Source organism: Lagopus muta, chromosome 7, assembly GCF_023343835.1.
Source record: "Lagopus muta isolate bLagMut1 chromosome 7, bLagMut1 primary, whole genome shotgun sequence".
Lineage (NCBI taxonomy): Eukaryota > Metazoa > Chordata > Aves > Galliformes > Phasianidae > Lagopus > Lagopus muta.
The window spans coordinates 28,727,832-28,747,056 of record NC_064439.1 but is presented as its reverse complement, the minus strand read 5'-3'; the positions used below and the strand labels follow the sequence as shown (position 1 = coordinate 28,747,056).

Sequence of the window (19,225 nt, the reverse complement as noted above, 5' to 3'; positions counted from 1 at the left end):
ATGAACTAAATGCATTTTCTTTCTAAGAATGTTCACGAATTGGGACTTAGTAGAGAATGAGCTGCTGAAATGCAGTTGTACTCTTTCTACAGTGTGATTTATCATGATGCCCGTTCCTCTGCCTTTCTTGCTTTAATCCCATGTTTCTGGGAGGAATGGGATGATCTGAATTCTGTTTCATCTGAATCTGCTTGTGTCACGGTGCTGTTAGTATTAGTATTCCATAAATATTGCCATTTTAAGATCACTTATTTCTATTCTTCCATAAATGTTTGCAATCCTAAGAATTAATTCTACTCAGCACTTGTGCCTCATATGGTGGTATGTTTTAGGCTGTCTCCAGCAATACAGGCAACTGGACTCGAGCAGGAAGTTTGCATTGCCACATATCTTGTAGGATGTTCTGCACTTCCACTTTTCCTGTTGACACTGTCAGACTGGAGTAAAGTAGAAAATACTCTAGAAGTTGGCTGTGGATTTCTTCTTACAGCTAACTGATGATGAAACAGTGCTTCGGATTTGGGATACTGTCTGTCATAGCTCTTAATCAGTGCTGAAAGCTTGGAAAGAACGTGCCTGATATTCCTGGTCATCCTATAGTTAGAAACAGACATTCCAGACTGTGAGGATGAGTTAAAAATCTGGTGGCAGATGGGGCTGAGGAAATAAGTATCTGTCTTGTATAGCTGTAAAAAGAATGATTGTTTTGAAGCTTTGCTGTTCATAAAAATGATCTTTGACTTCAGGGTGTGATGAAACCTTGCTCGTTGCTATTCTAAGAACTGCAGCTGCAGGCTGAGGAGCAGTGTCTGTGGTTAGTGCTGGATCTTTTCTTCCTGGAGAAGCTGACACCTCTTCTTTCTGTTCTATTAAAATAACCCTTAACTTTGTCTATTTTCAGGGCTTTGCTCCATGTTGTAATATAGTGTTACATATGCTTCAGAAAAAGACATATTATATAATGAATTTTGTGATGTCTTGAAAATATTATGATCAATAATACTGAAATAGTTCTTCAAGCAGATATGTATTCCTCATCTACCTGCAACTGCACCTGTATTTTGTGTGCAGTTTTTTCCCCAAATACTGTGCAGAACATTTTTTCCAGCATACGTTGGTATGTTTGTCACTGGAACATAGCTTAGATTTTAATATTGAAATCTGCTTGTGGTGCCTAACCTCTTCACCTTAAGTGCTCTGTATAGTGTTTTGTATATTCCAGTTTGTATTTCTGATCACTGAAAATGAAAAATGTCCTCATCTTCTGTAAAATGTAGGCTATTAATATGGTGATATTCTATCTTGTGATTCAACACCTCAATTACAAATCTAATCCGATGATACATGCAGAGCAACCAAAATGGAGTTACATTATGGTTCATTTACTTCTTCTCTTTAAGATTATTGGGGAAAATAAATGTTTTGAGATGTGTGTGTGAATGTGACTTTGATTGTTTTGATAAGAAGGCATTTCTTTACAAGGCTTCACTGCTGGAAGAATAAGGCTTTATTTTAAACTTTCACTCCTGTTAGAAATTTCTCTTTCATAATCAAGATTCATTTTTCTAAACTGAATTTAGTAGTTGTATTAAATAGTTACTGTGAGTGTACAGGTATTGAGTAGTGCCCTGTTTTGTGACAATATACACTGCATTACCCCTTCTGTGTTTCTTGCTTGTGTTAATTTCACCTGCATGAATAAAATTTATTTCAAAATTGTGTGTGTTCCTTTACACTATTTTTAAAGTTTGGACTTCGGATAGCATTGCTCTTCTGTCTTCAGTTGGCAGTTGTCCTACTACAGCTTCTTAAAGAATTCTTCAGAAGATTATGAGTTAGAAATAGAGACCAAAGGCAAAGTTAGTTTAAATAAATGTCCCTAAGTGCTTCTTTTACTTTACTGGGTATTTTCCTTTATTGAATTCTTCAATTAATGTTGGTTTGCTCTGGACAGTCACTGTTTCTTTTAATTTTGCTTTATTTTACTGATGTTCTCTTTTCTTTTGTTTTCTATTTGAAATTGTTTTGTTTTAATAATCTCAACATGTTAACATTGGCTTGCGCTCTTCTTAATTTTTCTCGTGGCTTTTCAAGATTCACCCTTAACTGTGTTTTCCAGGGATCAAAGTAACCACACTGCTCTTGTATGGAACAATATGAGTTGGTCTTTTTTTCATATGAAGGCTTCCATCTTGCTGCGTGGCACTTCATTTGTTTATTACTTGTCACTGACATGTGTTTCTTCTTCGTTTTTCTACCTCAGGTATTTATCTTCGTGTTCTTGCAGATGTTACTGAGTAACCCATATATTTTTCTCTAGATGCGCTGCACGCCTAAAGAAATGTAAGATACTGAGTGTCATTTCCCATTAGACTTGCCTAGATCTGGTTTAGGCTGCTGCTCAAGGGACTGCTCCGTTCCCCTCGCTTCAACTGGCGTGACGCTGCTCCTTGTTTGGGGTCTGGCAGCTGAGCAGCAGCCCCACGAGGAGTGAGGTCTTCTGGAGAGGGATGAGGCAGGAACACAGAAGTTCAGTGGCTGCATGATCCAGTGGAAGCACCCAGGGCCTGCCTGCATTTACTTCTATTTAGATTTAAACTAGAACTAAATCCCTAAAGAATTCCTGTTTTTTGTTTTTTGTTTTTTTTTTTTTTGTAAGTGGAGATCATCCCTTTTCCTTCTGTGCTTCTGTACATCTAAAACGGTTACTTCCTGATCCACTTTGCTTAATATTTTCTTGTTCTTGATGTTGAACAAGTGACAGTGGCTGAGGTTTGTAGGTGCATTCTGTAAACTTGCACTGAGAGCTGAATACTCCAATAACTCCTTTTCATCTGTTGGATATATTCCATGCCCTGATGCTTATTTGAGAATGAAACGTTCTAGCAAGTTCACAGAATTGTCCCTCTGTATGTGTTACTTGCAGATATTGTTACTTGCCGCCCTCTCCAGTACCGCCTTATGTGCACCAGGGAGCCATCCAGGATGTAGCTGGCACAGAGACTCTGACCCACTGTGTGTGAGAAAGAAGCATGAGATTGAGGCTAAAAAACTCATCAGGTGCACAACAGGCTGTTTGTGTATACGGAGGCCAAGTGGACAGAGGCATGGGGCAAAAGAAATTGGAAGAAATTGTAGGAGGCATTTGTCTACTTGCACATAGATTTGTTTCTGAGCTACACACTGCAGCCTGCTAGCATAGCAAATCATAACACATCACTTAGATAAACCTTGTGAAGCTTCAACATTTTGAAGGCAGCGAGCAAAATGGTTTTGCCAATGATGACATTTAGGAAGAAGTGAAAAGTGCACAGAATGTTGGGAAAGAGATGATCAGTGTGACCATGGTTTACCAAAAGGGTTGGTGAATCAAGTGCCACTTGGAATTAAGAAGGTAAAGCAGACAAGCCATAAGGACTGAAGAAGGATTGGAAAAGAGGATGTTAAACACATCGGGAAGAAAGATTGGGAATATTTCAAATCAGTATTTCCATTACGTAAATCCCACAGAAAAAAAAGTCAATAATATTCAAAGGCTTTTTTTTCCTCCCCTCTGAAATAGGGACATTTTTGCCTTACCCTAGAAATGCTGCTTCCCCCCCTGTTTGGTCAGGCACTGTCCATTTTGCAAAGAAGTAAGCATCAATTGATGCTTAATGAAATTGCAGTCTTCTTTTGATGTTGAAGAATGCTGAGTGATTTGGACACACAGGTCTAATTTTGTTTCTCTTTATGCAGCTGAATTATATCTTGTCCATAAAAACAGTTGTAAGGAATTGGAATTTTGGACAATTGCTCTGGCTTTGTAATATGTTCTGTAAAGCATCACTTTACACAGCTATTTTGTCTTCATCCAGTAAGTGTCCTTCATATGAAGTTCTGTCTTGTAAGAGATCAGATGTGATCTCAGAGACTATTGGTAAAGTGCAGTGTTTGTATCTGTTTCTTTTTTGTAACTGGGCAAGAAAATTTAGGGCATTTAAAGAACTGCAGTAAGTTTAAGCTTAAGAAGGAAGGAGTGGTGTAACAGTAAATCTTTAGGGGAAGATTCTATTGGTCAGTGGATTTAAGCTGCTATTTAAAAATGCGCTGCAGTTGCAGCTGTTTGTTATTTTGTTTCTGGACACTGTATATTTGAAGTTCCTCTTTCTACATCAGTTTAATATTGCAGTTTAAGCTAATTACCATCCTAGTGTAAAAGCTTTAAAAAAAAAAAAGTTGGAAATTAGTACATCTTTGAGAAACAGTTTATGTTGAATGTTCAGAGGTTTTGTCAGATGATTTCTCTAGCTTGTCCCTCTGAACAGCAGCCCCATCATCCAACTTGTTGTGCACTTACCTCCATTTGGTATTGCACAAGAACTTGCAACCCAGGTTGTAGGTACAGACGTTTAACAGCACTGGTCCTTGTATTGAACCCTGAAGGTCCCTGCCTATGTGCTGATTGCCTGTCTAGTTACTGGTGCTGGATGTTGCACCACTGATGACATCTTTGTGTCCCAAAATCTAGTCAGTTTTTTTCACCAAGTCTATTATCCACTTACCAGCCTGCAGCTGATTGGTTTGGTGATAAGAAGACTATGGGGGTGTTCTGTTAAAGGCCTCGCCAAAAGAGAAGATATTCACAGCACGTGAGGCGCTCTTGTCCTCAGCATCTCTAACCTCATCATAGAAAGCAGTGGAGTTGGTCAAGTACAATCTGTCCTTGCTAAATCTGTGCTGGTTATTTGCAGTTTAGCCAGAGACTGAGATGAGTCTGACTGGCCTGTATCTTCCTTCCTGGCCCAGACTGTTCTTGAAGGTGCCTGTTTGCTGCCAGTATAATTTGAGAAATCATCTGTGTTGGCTTTCAGTCGAGCTTTGGCATTTCTGACTTCCTGTAGTCAAGTACAATTTGGCATTACAGCTCCAGCTCAGAGTTTTTCCAATCTGAACCATACATTACTGTTTATGGTTCACATCTTAGTCTTTTCTTTTTTTGGAGTGGTGGTGGATCTTTTAACCATATGATTTCCTTTAAGCAAACAAGTTCTACAAAGATGTGACGTGAGTGATGGTAGGGGTAGCAGCTCTGCCCACTGGGGACAATATAGAAATTAATTCTTGGTCTCATTGTATCTATTTCTGGAATAATCCTTCTGGCAATTAGAGTAGATAATGTGAATTATCTTCTTAACTTGTGTTCCTTCACATCCTTAACCTGACCTAATAAGGCCGTTAGCGTATCTCGTTATATTTAGCCAATCCTGAGATAAAATACTGTGAAGTTATGTTACTAATTTAATATTTTAAAGTAACTTTCTCATCTATATAAGGATTGTTGCTTATTTTGGAATGTTAGATTGCATTATGTAATTTTAAAATAAAATAACAATTAAAAAAAACACATCAAATACAACAGTACAGTATTACAGTGTCCAAAACTGCTTCATCTCAAAATAAGTGTTGTACATGTATCTATTTTGGTGCACTGTCACGATTGTGCTGCTACTAGCACAGATATAGAATAATATTGCCAGATAAACAAACTGCAGTGATTAATTTTGTACCCAGGGTACTAATAACTGTACTGTTCTACAGTAAACAGAAAGAACTGGATTGTGCATGTTCCTATGCACACATTCAGTATTTACATATATGAAGAATATATATACAGTAGTTTAAACAGCAAGAGACAGCCTACTTGCTCTCTGTTGGAATGAGACTAACGTAACAAATTTCTGTCAAGATATACATTGAGAATCACGAGTGGTAGAAATTGCACTCGAAGCAAAGTTGGTGATTCTTTGAATTCATTAAGTGGGATCAGATTTCTTCGAAAAACAAAAGGGAACTTTCTAATAATTCCTTGCTCCAGTATTGGACAAGAAAGCAAAAAAGTAAAAAAGTATAAGCTGCTTGATCAGTAATCAGAACTGAGATGTACAGTAAGATAGTTTCTTGATGTGTCAGTTTACTGTTTTTAGCCACTTAGGACAACACTTCTTTACTTGATAGAGTCTGGGGCTTCCTCCTACTCTTCCTTCCCCAGAGTTTTGCACTAGCAACGTGTGGAATAGATGCAATTTGTTAGTCCAGAAGCTGAACACAGAACAGTGTAGATTATCTCATTGGCTTGAGTTCAAGCTTGAATTAGACAGATTACTTTTTCTTACTTTAGGTCAACTAAGATGATCCTGTCAAGGATCAGATGATCCTGTTGAGAACAGACTTCTGTTTGTCTACTCTTCTTTGTCCCTGTTTTCTATCTGCTTGGCTAAACTAAGATATGAGTCAGTAAGAATTTATACATTTTTTACAGGAAGTTAAAAATGAGTTTGAGAATGTCACTTCTTATTAGATTTAAGGAGATAGCTGAAAGTGGGCTAACAGCTTCTGTTTCCCATCAGCATCCAGCATGCTGAAGTGCCTCCTTTAAACATGAGCATGATTCCCAGTTCTTTTAGTTAGAATACAGTATAGAATTGGGGTTTCAATGCAAGCATGCGATCAGAAAATATTTGTGTCTGTGAAGTTGGCCTCTTGTTTTTCCTACTTAGGTAAGTATCTATTCCACTTTCAAGATCTGGTTGTAAAATATGACTTCCTAGCCATTGCAGTTAATTCTGATGTTAAATAAAATATCTGTTTAGTGTTGAGAATAAGTGTTAGAAGAATGAAGGTTGGCTCCTTTCAAATAAATGAATTTTAATCCAGATTTCACTTTGTTGTTAGGAATACTGATGGAACTGGTGAGAGAAAACGAAACAGTAGAACCTGACTTTTCAATCCAGGCTGTTTGACTGTGTTTTTTCACTTGAAAAGAAAATTTGCCATTGAAAATTCGTTTGCTTGTGACAGAAAGAATGAAAGTTAATCAAAATACTTATTTTTCTTCATTGACTTCAGTGCATAAAACACATCAAAATTTAGCACATAATAGTACATATAGTGCATAATTTTGCCATTTTTCAGGGTAATATTGTGCAGTAAGGCAGTGGATTTTGTTGCTGATAAACTGAAATTGCAATGACATACAGAATAGCTTTTAAACTTTTTAATTACGGTCTAATTAAATTTTACTGTACTATGTATTTTAAGAAAGTGCCAACATATATTTACATTTAAATGTTTGTACTTTTAAAAGTGAACTTCATAAGTTAAGAGGCAGGGCAGTAATTGTGACTTTAGAGTATAAACCAATACTTATCACCCATTCTGAGGCAGTTGATTAGACCAGCTTGTATAATGGAGCAGAGTAGGGGAAAGTATTACCCAAAATTCTTCTATCTCAAAGAGAGAGAGAGAAGCAGCAGGAAAATCTCAGCTAAGTAGGGTTAGGCATGATTGCTCTTAGATTCATCCAACTGTTAACCAATTAAACCTTTTGGCATACAAAGCATATCTTGCGCTGAGGTAACAAATGGGACCATAGTTAGCAGAGAAGAATTTCCAGCTGTGTGACCAGGAAGAATCTGCAAGAATTCTGCCCTTATCCAGAAGAAACTTAATGGGCCTAACTTTTGAGAACATTGCATAATATTGTATTTACAAGGTGATTTGTTTATGTCCTCTAATATTTTAGGCTTATTTTGGGAAAGAAAAACAAACTTATTGAACTTAGAACAATTAAAAGCAAAGCAGACTACATTAAAGTCCTTCTCTTTAAGCCTTTTCCAAGAGTTTTCTTGTAAGTACTACAGCAGGCAAAAGAGTTTTTTGTTGTTTTTTTTTTTTTTTTAACATAGTCTGAGAGAGGAATGGATTGAGTATTGCTTTATCTACCCCTTTATCTATTGGGCTGAGGTGGGCAAAGGGCAAAAAGATAAGGTGGAAGGAGTTAGAAGACATTAAGTGATATGAGAAGTTTTTTCATAACTCCCTGTACCCTGACTTTCACTTGGATTGTTTAGATTTAGAATGTAGTAAGACTGTAACTACCATGATATCAGTGGTTTAATTTGTACTTTTTAAATATGAGATTGGTACTCCAGTTGATACTGCTTTCCCATCCTACTTGTCATGCTAGTGAGGGCACGGTAATTTGAATGCTAAAATAATGTTTTTAATCACTTGAGAAAAGTGACACTTGCCTTAATTATAGAAAGGTCTGTACGTGAACACATTCCATTTACACTTAAAATTGAAGTGAAAGCGCAGATGTGTAGAATTAACAGAAAATTAAACTTGACATCTACTCTCAGCAAATTTTTAATGTGAGCCCACAGATGACATTGAATACATTTAGCCAAACATCATATTAAGAAAATGAAGAGAAAAAAATAAATGTTAAAAGTGCCCAAAGAGCAAAGACTAGTTTGCTTATCAATGTCTGGCTAGGGACATAACAGCTGCTGCCATTTAAACATTGCTACCAGACAAATGCAGTTGGATATACACAGTAAAAGAACCATGAGTGAGGAAGTGCGATTTTCTTTATAGTCCACAATAGTATGTGGCAAAACTTCAGTGTGAAAGCAGTCACAAAGGGTGGTCAGCAGCAGTGGGACAGCATCCAAAGCAGCTCTTTGAACACTGCAGCTGTAAGACTTCAGAGTTCTCTGCTGAAGCTTAAGATGCAGAAATAGATTATTTCTGAGTCCACCCTTTCTATCTTGCTATTCTTTCTTTCCCTCTGCCCTGTCCCCAGACTTCACAGCACAATTACAGTTATTCTGGGTCTGCAAGGCCAAGCATAAAGAATGAGGTGCTTGGGTTCCAGCAGGAGTGAGAGGGCAGGGGTACCTGGACCTGTGGGGATAGGAGTGTAGCTGCTTGGGGCAAGAAGAGAGCTGGGAGAAAAGAGCAGCTGTCAGGGGAACACCTGGGGCTGTTCTTGCATGAAAGGAGAAACACTTCACTACCTGTCAGTTGCTGTTTCAAACAAGAATTGGCAGCACCAGTTCTGAGTCCAAGCATAGCACAGCTGTACTTTCCTCACTGCATGTTTGCAGTGAAAGCAGTATCAGGGCTGAAGGTTTTGCTTAAAGATGGGTTAGAGACAAAGCTCTGACAGCTTGTCTGCTGGATTATGTGAAGGAGCAGCCTACTGAAACTACTTCAGAAAGGCAGTTAGTTATGGGAGTGGCTCATTGCTGTTACAGCTGCTACATTAAATCCTCGCCACGCTCCTGCTGACTTGCCTGCAAAATAATCTTGCTAATTCATGAGCAGTAAGCTATAATACCACATGTCTGTCTAGGCAATCAACTGCACACAGCTTCAAGGTAGTGAATTCTGTGGATTTAGTTGGGATCTTGTGTGAATGGTGATGAATCAGTCAGCTCTGCTGTGTCAGCCAACAGCAGTTTGCAACAGGAACCATCAGAATGTGGTGTTAATTAGTAGATAGCAAAAGCCAAAGAAAAGCAGAGCAGAAGAATGTAAGAAAGCAGATTTTTAATGTGTTTCTTTTAGTGTCTGTGTGTTGTGAAGAGGAAAAACAACCTACAGTGGGAAACATGAAACAGCCTACTGTACAATTAACAAAAGTGCAGTTAGAGTGGCGCAGTTAGGATGGCATTTTACAGGTTTATAGTTAGAATGATTATCATGGTGGAAAGAGACAGTCAAAAATGAAATGCTCACCTGTCCTAGGCTTGCAGTAGAAAACTCCAAAAGGAACAATGTCCAGAAAGAGATCCTTCCTAGTGGCAGTCAGCCCTTAAACGGGTCTAGGAGAGGTGCAGCCAGGCTCCACTCCTTCCAGTTGCACAGCTGAATTGCCTTCACCTGTGCTTCCATGGCTGGCTCAGTTCTTGCCTCAGGTGATCAATCAGTGGTTCAGGCCATGACCCAACAGTTCCCATACACCTACTAAAAAAAGTAGGTATCATTAAGAGGTGATATCTCATTAATTCTGTCACCAGCATCTAATCACCCCTAGTGATTGATGAGGCTTTTCACTGTGCTGTTTCAATTTACAGACAGCCCTATTCTGCAATTAATACGTTGCTAAATCAATTCTATATCATGGAAAAAAGGCTACTGAATCTTATGTGGTGCTGCCTTAGCCCTTCATGTGTATGGCCTTACAAAGAAAGACTTCTGCACTGTATTTGTAGGTCTTGAGGCTTCAAAAATGAGATGTAGTGATGGCAAGGTAAACATATGACATCTGAAGTAAAAGTAAGCAAATGTGGGTAAAACTAATAAGGTGGAACCACTGCTTGTCTGGAATGCAGAGCCTTCATCTGTGTGTGTGCGTGCATTGTATACATGTGTGCATCCTACAGGATTAAGGCCTGTATTAGTTCTATAGTGCTGAGTCACTGACCATAGTTGCTTGAAATTCAGTAACCAATACTTTGACAGTTCAGTTTAGAAGTTTGTCTTTTAAAAGGTTTGGGCAGCTGCTACTTAAATGCTGTTATGCCATCTCTACAGGCTTACACTTTCTCCTAGGAGGGAGAAATATTCTCCATACAATTAAATTCAGTAAGACTAGACAAAATATCAGTAAATTTGTTAGTCTTTAAAATACAGCTTATTTATAAAGAAGTTTGAAGTGGTGGGGTTTGATTTTTTTTTTAAATACTCCTACTAGTTCCATATTCCTTCTTAGAAAGTACTAATTGGTAGTAGCTGCACAGAAATATTTAAGTAATAGTTGGACTTTTTTTCTGATATGGCAAAGGAGACTTAGTTTTCAATTTTGCCCAGGAATTGTACTGCTGGAAATTTTAAGAAGCATGAAGTTGCAGGAAGCCTTATTTACAGTCAGCCTGAATTGAACTGTTCTGATCATTCCATCCTTTTGAGTTTCTCTCTCAAAATCCTTAGATTATAAACCAAAAGTGTGTAAGAATTGGGCCAGTATCTGTTGTACTTACTGCAGCATGCTGAGTTGTCTGAGTTTTAAGAAATCCTATTAAAATACCAAATGAGATTTGAATCTCTGTAGCCATATGCTAAATTGCAGAGCTAGAGTGTAGGACAAAAGGTCACTGTTCTATCTGTTATGGAACTTTCTTTGTTAATTATGCATTCACCCATCTCTGAATATGCATCCCGCTATCTCGTTAATTAAGTTTTGTTAAGTCATTTAGAGTCCTTACCCCATATTTAGAACTTCAACTTTTTTTCAAATTGTGCTATTAAATGTACTGATATTTTGGTATGATAAGATCATGATTAAAAGTTATGTTCTGTGTGCACATGTTGTTGTTGTTTAATACTCTGTAGAGGTTTCAAAATGTGTGCATTTCTGAGGGCATGAATTTGAGGACTCATCTTTGTGTGTTTGAATGTAGACTATGAGAGCTCCTGCCACTTTCCTATTGTATGTAGCTGAATTAAATTACTTTTCATTGTTCATAGGATTCTTAAACCTTTTTTTTTTTGTCATTATGTGGTTTTTTCTGACTTCTGTGCCTCAGAGAAAGAGCTGAAATTTCCCTTCAGAGAAATAAGAAATGTAGGCAGGTGCCCCTCATCCCTCGCATTAAAAACTAAAAAAGAACTCCCTGCAAGTATGGTGCTAGATCTTTGCTTGTTTTCTGAATGTCAAACTGCAAGACAAGTTTATTTAAATACTTTCTTAGTGTTACTTGTTAACATTGAGTTGTCTGTGTTTCTTTCGGGGTGTCATTTGATCAGTGGTAGGAAAAGTGTAAATTAGACAAAAAAAATAGAAAAGTTGAGAACCTTAGAGCTGGAACAGTTTTCGTGGCCTAAAAATTCTCATCAGCTTCAGTTTCACACTTTTGGGATTTGGCTGAAATGCACTTTCCTTATTGAACTGTGGAATAGAATGAATTAACATTACATAATCTTTGTTGGCTGCATTGCAGCATTGTGAAAGTCCAAAACTGTGACAGTGCAGTCAGGTTGTCACTGTATTGCTTTTTTGTTACGCATGCATGCATACACACAAACACCTATGTATGTGTGTATGTATTTCTGTGTTAAGATTCTTGCATTGCAATGTATAACAGCACAGTAACCTGCATTCCCTTCAGGCTGTTTTATGGGCGAGTTATGTGACACACCAGTCCTAAAATCCACCAAACCCACAGCTGCTCTCACAGTTGACTTCAGCCATATGAAGTACTTTCAAAACAGCATTTTTCTTCCTTCCTATCTGTATAATCAATGAACTTACAGATGTTATAATTATGAAATGTACCAGAAAGTTTTGGTAAGTAATTATTACACCAAAAGAGAATAGATAGAATGCTTACCTGTGTCCTAGGCTCATTGTAAAACTCCAACGGAGGGATCTCCAGAAGAGATCTTTTCCCACTGGCAGTCAGCTCTTAAATGGGTCTAGATGATAAAGGTGATAGTTGCATCTGTATTGAGAAATGGGAAACAGTAGTTAAAAGAAAAATGCTCTAACATTGGCTAAGGTGAACTGCTAGCTCACAGTGTAAATTGATAGCAAAATGCTTTTTTTATTGTAAAAAGTTTCTATTTCATCAAGAACACATCAATTTCCTGCCTAGTTAAAATTTATCAAGATTTTGAGTAATTATAAATATTGCTTTGGAGGTTTTCAAGCTGTACATGTATTAATGACTCTTTTCCTATGTGTTCTTGTTTGCAGACCAGTCTTTCCATATGGGGATGGGGAAGTCTTGGTGTTGTGCTTTTCCTAATAACCTTTGGACCCTTTGCTATATTTTACTTTGCGTTTTATATCCTCTGCTTTGTGGGTGGGTAAGTATGCTACATACTGTTTGTATATAGTGGAGGTAGAATTTTAACATGCCTGTCAGCAATTTGCTCTGAAAATCTGAAATGACATCTGTGTAATTGTGTGTGTTTAAGCAACTTCAATATGACCAAGTTATTTTTTCTTGAGATCTCAAGTTTATTAAAATTAGGATTTACATATATATATATATATTTAAATGGTGTTTATATTATCTTTGCCAAGAGGAAAAAGATGACTGATTTTTAGTAAACAGATCTAAGTATTTTTAATAGCTACTAGTAGACAAATATTCACATTACACCAATGTTATCTTCAGTTCATTACTTTCTATTACTGTGTTGGTTCTTATCCCAGGTACTTATTAAGAAATTACATCTTCCTTCCTTCTCGCTAGCTCATTTTCCTATGTAAGATGCTTCATTCATGAGGGAAGCAAACTGGTGTTTTTCTGTATGGATGGAAATGTTGTCTTGGTACACCTTGAACAAGCACATCAGTTCAGAATCTGTAGATATTTAATTTTGTAGACAGGAAGGATCTAATACAATGCTAATAGAAGTAAAAATTATTACACTGTACATTGTAATGTCTGCCTTATAATCTTTATTTTTTGATGCCAGGCCTAAAAGCATTGGTAGGATAATCTTCCTTCCTCTTAATCATCCAAATGTTCTGCAGAATAGTAACATTTCTTGGTTCTCCCACACCTGCTTGATTTCTAGTGAGGATTTTTGTCTGATTTTTTTCCTCTCTGAAATACTGTTCTGACTTTCTTATTGGGTACAGTAAAGTATGTATGTCCTACTGAAAAGTACAATAGAGTTAAGTTGCTAGAACTGGAGATGCTATTTGGGTTTAAACAATGTAAAACATAAAATTCTATCCATGAGAATTCAGAGTTATCAGTTTACTAGATTGATGAGTTAGTTAAAGGCATTTACTCAAAAATTAGCTTGTCTGTATGTTCAATGAACATTAAGACATTATGTTACAAAATAAACAAAGAGAATTTGACAAAGCAGATAATGATAACAAAAAGAGAATAGATAGAAAGCTTACCCATATCCTGAGCTCACTTACAAAATGGCAGCAGAGCAGATCTCCAGAAGAGATCCTTCCCTACTGGCAGTCAGCTCTTAAATGGGTCTAGGAGAGGTGCAGCCAGGCTCCACCTCTTCCAGCAGCACGGGAGAATTGCCTTCACCTGTGCTCCCATGGCTGTCTCATGGCTCGCCTCTGGTGATCAATCAGAGGTTCAGGCTGTGACTCAGCAGTTCCCATACATTGTCTTATTGAATTTTGATACATATACGATTGGTATATTTTGCTGACATCAGTGTACTTTGATTTACTGTTGTAGCTAGTCAATGAGCATTTACCATCCCAGATCTAAAATCACCTTCTGGCAATGTTAAATTCAGTTAAAGCAGAATCTGTATCCGTTTTCCTATTATGTGTTTACTTATTTGGATAGATATGAGGTCTTAGTTGCTCCAGTACAGTCTTTAGTTTAATATACACATCTTCTTGGCTAAGTCTCTGATCTGGCCCTTTATTACTCTGTTAATCTTATCAGATGTGTAATACTTAAGGTAAAGCCAGCATACAGCATACGTTAGTTCTGAGTCGTTCAAACGGCTTTATTTCCAAAATTTTCCAGCATGCTTTTCCTTTTTGAATTAATTCCTATGAGGCTATGAAAAATGCTTGCTCCTGTTTTTCTTACCTTGATTAGAAATAATATAACATCAGTTTCATAAGTTCTGAAAATAATAATTTAATTTTGATTCATTTGTAAAAGCTTTTTTAACAATTACATTGCCCTTATTTGGAGCAGAGTAACAAATCTGAATCTGTTTTGTTATGCTAAAATTTTGAATTGTTAAACAATTTGGCATGCAGTTTTTTAGCTTTATTGCACTTGTTCATAAATGATGGTTTATATCAATGGTTTGGGATTTCAACTAGCTGGCAGTCTGCTTCTGTCCCATTTTGCAGTTCAAACAGGAGAAAATGTTGAATTATAGTTGACTGCATCCTGAATATCAACTTGAATTTTTGTAGTGTATGCCAGTGAGTTGTGAAGAAAAATGCTGATGCTATAGCTGTATCAACATAATGTTTTTCTATCATTTTACTTCAGTTTTGTGGTATTTAGCTATTTTTTATATATTCTTAAATATGCACTTCTTCCTACAAGCACAGCTAGCTTGTAGTGTGTTATTGTTATTTGCATGAATGAAACGGTTTCTGCATATGAATAAAAGATTTAAACCAAAAATTGTCTTTGTTTAATTTTATTCTTTTTTTTAAATCAGGACTCATTTCCAAAATATTAGGTTTTGTTCTTTGCATGTTTTCTAATACCTTTTCCTTCAATTTGGGATTTGAAAACTGATCACTTAGGAAATTCACTTAGCTCTTTCCACCAAACAAGAGGAGAGATTGTTTCTTTAACCTTTACAGCCAAGATGATTACAAGGCATTGAGCTTTACAACATTTTTTTTTTTTGCCTCTGCTTCAAGTATTGTTGCAATCCATTCACCTTAGTCCTCAGCCTGTCTTTTACCTGTCCTCTCTTTGTATCATGTGTGTTTCTTACTTTACCTTACTCTTTCTCCTTCTGTCATTGAATCTCAAAGCAGTGAAATAAGAAACGTTATTTGCGGTTCTGCCAGTAGCTCATGTTGCCAGAACTAAAATTTCTTAGACCCACAATCACTGACATATAAAGCAATTTGCTGTTAAAAAAGCATTATTATTGATGCTTAATCATATGCATGTGTATGTGTTGCCTGCCTACACCTGTTAGTTCAATTCCTGGCCAGATTGAGAATGATGGTGAAGCTGCATTTTGACTTCCACAGAGCATTCCACTGAGGTTGTTACTTTTCACACTTGATGGGAAAATGATAAATCTGTTGCCTTCGTTTTTCTGTCTTTCACCATTGTTCTAGTGTTAATCTGTCCTTGTGAGAAGCTGATCTTACAGTATCTTTGGAAGAACTTCCAACTGGGAACTCTGGTCTCATTCCAATAATTTCTAGAAGACTAAAATGATTTTGCATTTACTGAATTTTATATCCTCTTGATTAATTGGATTAGCATTTGCGCTGGAAGCTTCTGATTAGCTAACAGCTATACCAAATAGTGAGGCTATGTATACTTCTCTAATATACTCAAGATTTTTAAGCTGAAGAAGAAAATGTATTAATTTCTGCTCTGGAGGCAGAAGTTCTTAGCTTATCTAGCTTAAAAATGGAAATGTATATAGGATGATGGACATACATTTCAACTACATTGGTAGCATATGAGTATTTCTGAATGAGTGTAGTTTTTGACACTTGAAACATGTCAAAAATGTTTGAGAGAAAAAAGATTCATAATGTATAGCTTGTTACTTTCAAGGCTTCAATCCTTTTGAATTAACACCCCTTCTTTCTCCTCCAAGTTGCTGATATTTGTTTGAAGTTAGAACTATTTCTTAGGGGAAAAAAAAGAAAAGAAGGTGTTTTGAAAGTACTTTTTTTCTTTAAAAGTAGATGAAGATTTCTAGTAGAAAATTGATAGATAACAAATGAAGTATGTCTAAGTGATGAGTGAAAAAAAATTACCATTTTTAGCGTAATGAAACAAATACTGGGAAGGTTTCTAAGCAAGTTTTTGTCCTTGAACTGAATTGAAATGATAATAGTGCTGTCGGTGTTATGATTTCAAAGCTATCTGGGAGCATCTAGAGCAGAAAAGCAATTAGAACTTGTAATTTTTTTTTATTTATTGTCCTTCATTCATATGTAAAGAGTGTTTGTGATTGGCAGATAAAGAGGGTGCTCTAGGCCATAAGGAAATCAGAGTGTCAAGCGGAATATTCTTCTTTATGAAGTTACCCATAATAATTTTGTGTAGCTTTTTTTTTTTGGCCTTAACATATTAGAGTATAAATTACAACTCCCTACTTCTAAAGTACTAACCACTAAAGAGCTTATGAAGAATGGTTCCCAGTTTATGGGTTAAAACCTTTAAATGTTTTATTTTTGTCTGCTTTAGATATGTTGGTTAGAAATTATATTCTAATCATACACAAAGAATGCTGTATAACAGGAAAAATCTATGCTAAAATAATGTTATTTCAGGACATTTCTAGGCTGGGACAGCTTTGTGAGATCGTATGGTCACAAGTGTTCATCTGCTGGCCTTTAAATTGAATGGTTAAAAAGCTATGCGTGTTCAGCCATCCCAAGGCTAGTCTTGAGCAGCAGTAACTTCTCAGTGTTCTTTATGCTTAACTTTTCAAAGGCTGCTTACTTCAGTTGTGCTATAATTGGCACAGCCTTTATGTTTTCAACTGTTCCTTATTAAAACAGGCTTTATGTTTTTGCACCCTGGTGTCATAAGCTGTAAATTATTCCTGTTGCAGCAAAATTGAATTTATTGTAATAGTTATTTTCTCTTGTGCATTCATTATATCTCAAACAACAACAACAACAAAATAATAAAAATAGCTGTTGTCCTGCTTAAGTCATGATTTAAATATTATTGTGAAGTTGTGAGGGTGAAAAGATAATGAATTTCTAATATAAAATTAAAAAAAAATAAGTGGTCCAGGAGTCTGCTTGTCTTTAGAGTTTATATGTTGACTTAATTAAACAAAACCAAAACCCCAAACCATTATGTTCAAATTATTTTTTCCTGTAGTCTTTTTTTCTTGTCTCTCTGTTCCTACGTGCCTTGGTGAGACTACTTGATTTTTTTTATCCTTTCAGTTTAATGTATGTTTTTATTCTTTCTACATTTGATATATCTATTTCTTCCCGGTGCTTTTGTGGTTCTTGTAAGGTTCTGGAACAGGTTGCCCAGAGAAGCTGTAGATGCCCCATCCCTGGAAGAGTTCAAGGCCAGGTTTGATGGGGAGCTGGGCAGCCTGATCTAGTGGGTGGCAAACTTGCCCATGGCTGGGGTTTGGAACTAAATGATCTTTGAGGGCCTTTCCAACCTAAGCCATTCTGTGCTTTTATGATAAGACTGGGAAACTTTTTGTTTAGTATTGTGTTGGTTATTTTGTGTAACAAGATGCATTGGAAGAGCCTTGCCCAGTGATAACAGGTGAAAGTCACTATATGCTGGTATTTCATAACTTGCTGTGTGATGTTTTCTAGTGGGGAGAGAAAAAAGACTGTTGTTCTATTTGGTGTTTCTTTTTCAATTTTAGGGGTTTTGTGGTTACTCTTTTATTTGGAAAAAGCAACTCAGAAAAGTACCTTGAGCAGTGTGAACATTCATTTCTTCCTTGTACATCAGTTGGTATCCCTAAGGTAAGGAGACTTTACTGTCCTTAATTTGTAGATCAGATTTTATAGCTCTAAAACTGTGATTTCTAAGTTACTTAATTTTAGTTTAAAAATTATAAATGTACCACTTTTCCAAGAATAAATGATCCTGCCTTTTTGTTTTCAGTCAACTGCAAAAGTATTTATGAAAGTACAATGCAAGATTTTTCCTTCTAGAAATACAAACAAATACAGCAGTTATGGGAAGTTTCTTTCAAGTATTGTTCCTAGCTTCATAATGTCAAATGACTTATCTTTTGACTAACTTTAGGGCCAAAGAAAAATAATGGAAATGCATATATGAATGTGGAGGAGCAACACGATCCCCTTTCCAACTTTGTTTCTGAAATTTTAACAGGCAGATCATCTTGGTTAGAAGTTCTAAATTCAGGCTTCCTAATTGCATAAATATGCGTCTGTTTAGAACAGGTTCGTAATAGCTAACTAAGATACAGAATTACTGTAAATTCCTAGCTTATGAATGTATGTGTCTTGACAGGTATGTCTTGCCCTAATTGGTTTGAACTCCTCAGAATAGAAAAAATGCATGAACCTGAAGATTGCTAGTTATGTTATGATGATTAATCTTCCATATGTTTCACCTGAGACATCCTTCAGCCATTAGATAGTCAATCATTATGATGTTTGTGATGAGGGGGTTTGAACTTTATTATCAGTAGCACATTTAAAGAAATGTGCATTGAGATTCAGCAGTACGTTTTCTAATTGCAGTTTTTTTGTGACTCATTCATAGCTCAGTTGCAAAGTTAACTTTTCTCTTAAGTCTCAGATGTATCTTAGAAACAAAAAACTCAAGTATATTCTAACCTGAGTGTAAATTCATTGGTCTAAATGAAAAGTTTAAGGCTTTATTGCCGCTTTTCGAAAAGGAGTAGGCAAATTAATGTTTCTACTTTCTGTTCTATTTAATGAAACTTCATTTTAGAGGACTAAAGTTCTTGGTGCTTTATAGCTTTCAATGGTTATGTTGATTATGAAGTTTTGCTTATATCTCATTTGTTTATTTATTTGAAGAGCAGACTTAGAAAAAGTATTCTGTCTTTTTAAACTTATTTTATGTGTATGAAACATTTTAATGTTCCTTCTTTGATCTCTATATGTATGTATGCTCTAGTTGTTTTATAAATGATGTAATTTTTTTGTGTGTAATCCTTGCAGTTTTTGTACTTCTGGTGTGTGTTTTTAATGCATATATGCCATTTTTCTCAACTGACCAGCCTCATCAGTTACTTTTTAAAG

At 36.3% G+C, this 19,225-nt stretch overlaps 1 protein-coding gene across 6 annotated transcripts in view; it reads left to right on the top strand.

The window, feature by feature from the left end:
* SNX13 (sorting nexin 13) overlaps positions 1-19,225 on the top strand; it is a 62,188-nt gene that overhangs the window by 5,949 nt on the left and 37,014 nt on the right. For all 6 annotated transcript variants that reach the window (XR_007378240.1, XM_048951687.1, XM_048951689.1 and 3 more), the window contains exons 2-3: positions 12,527-12,639; positions 17,848-17,950. Coding sequence is in view for 5 of the 6 variants with exons in the window: in XM_048951687.1 (XP_048807644.1) it covers positions 12,527-12,639; positions 17,848-17,950 (216 nt within the window). In the remaining variant the exon portion in view is untranslated. The remainder of the gene's footprint in view (positions 1-12,526; positions 12,640-17,847; positions 17,951-19,225) is intronic.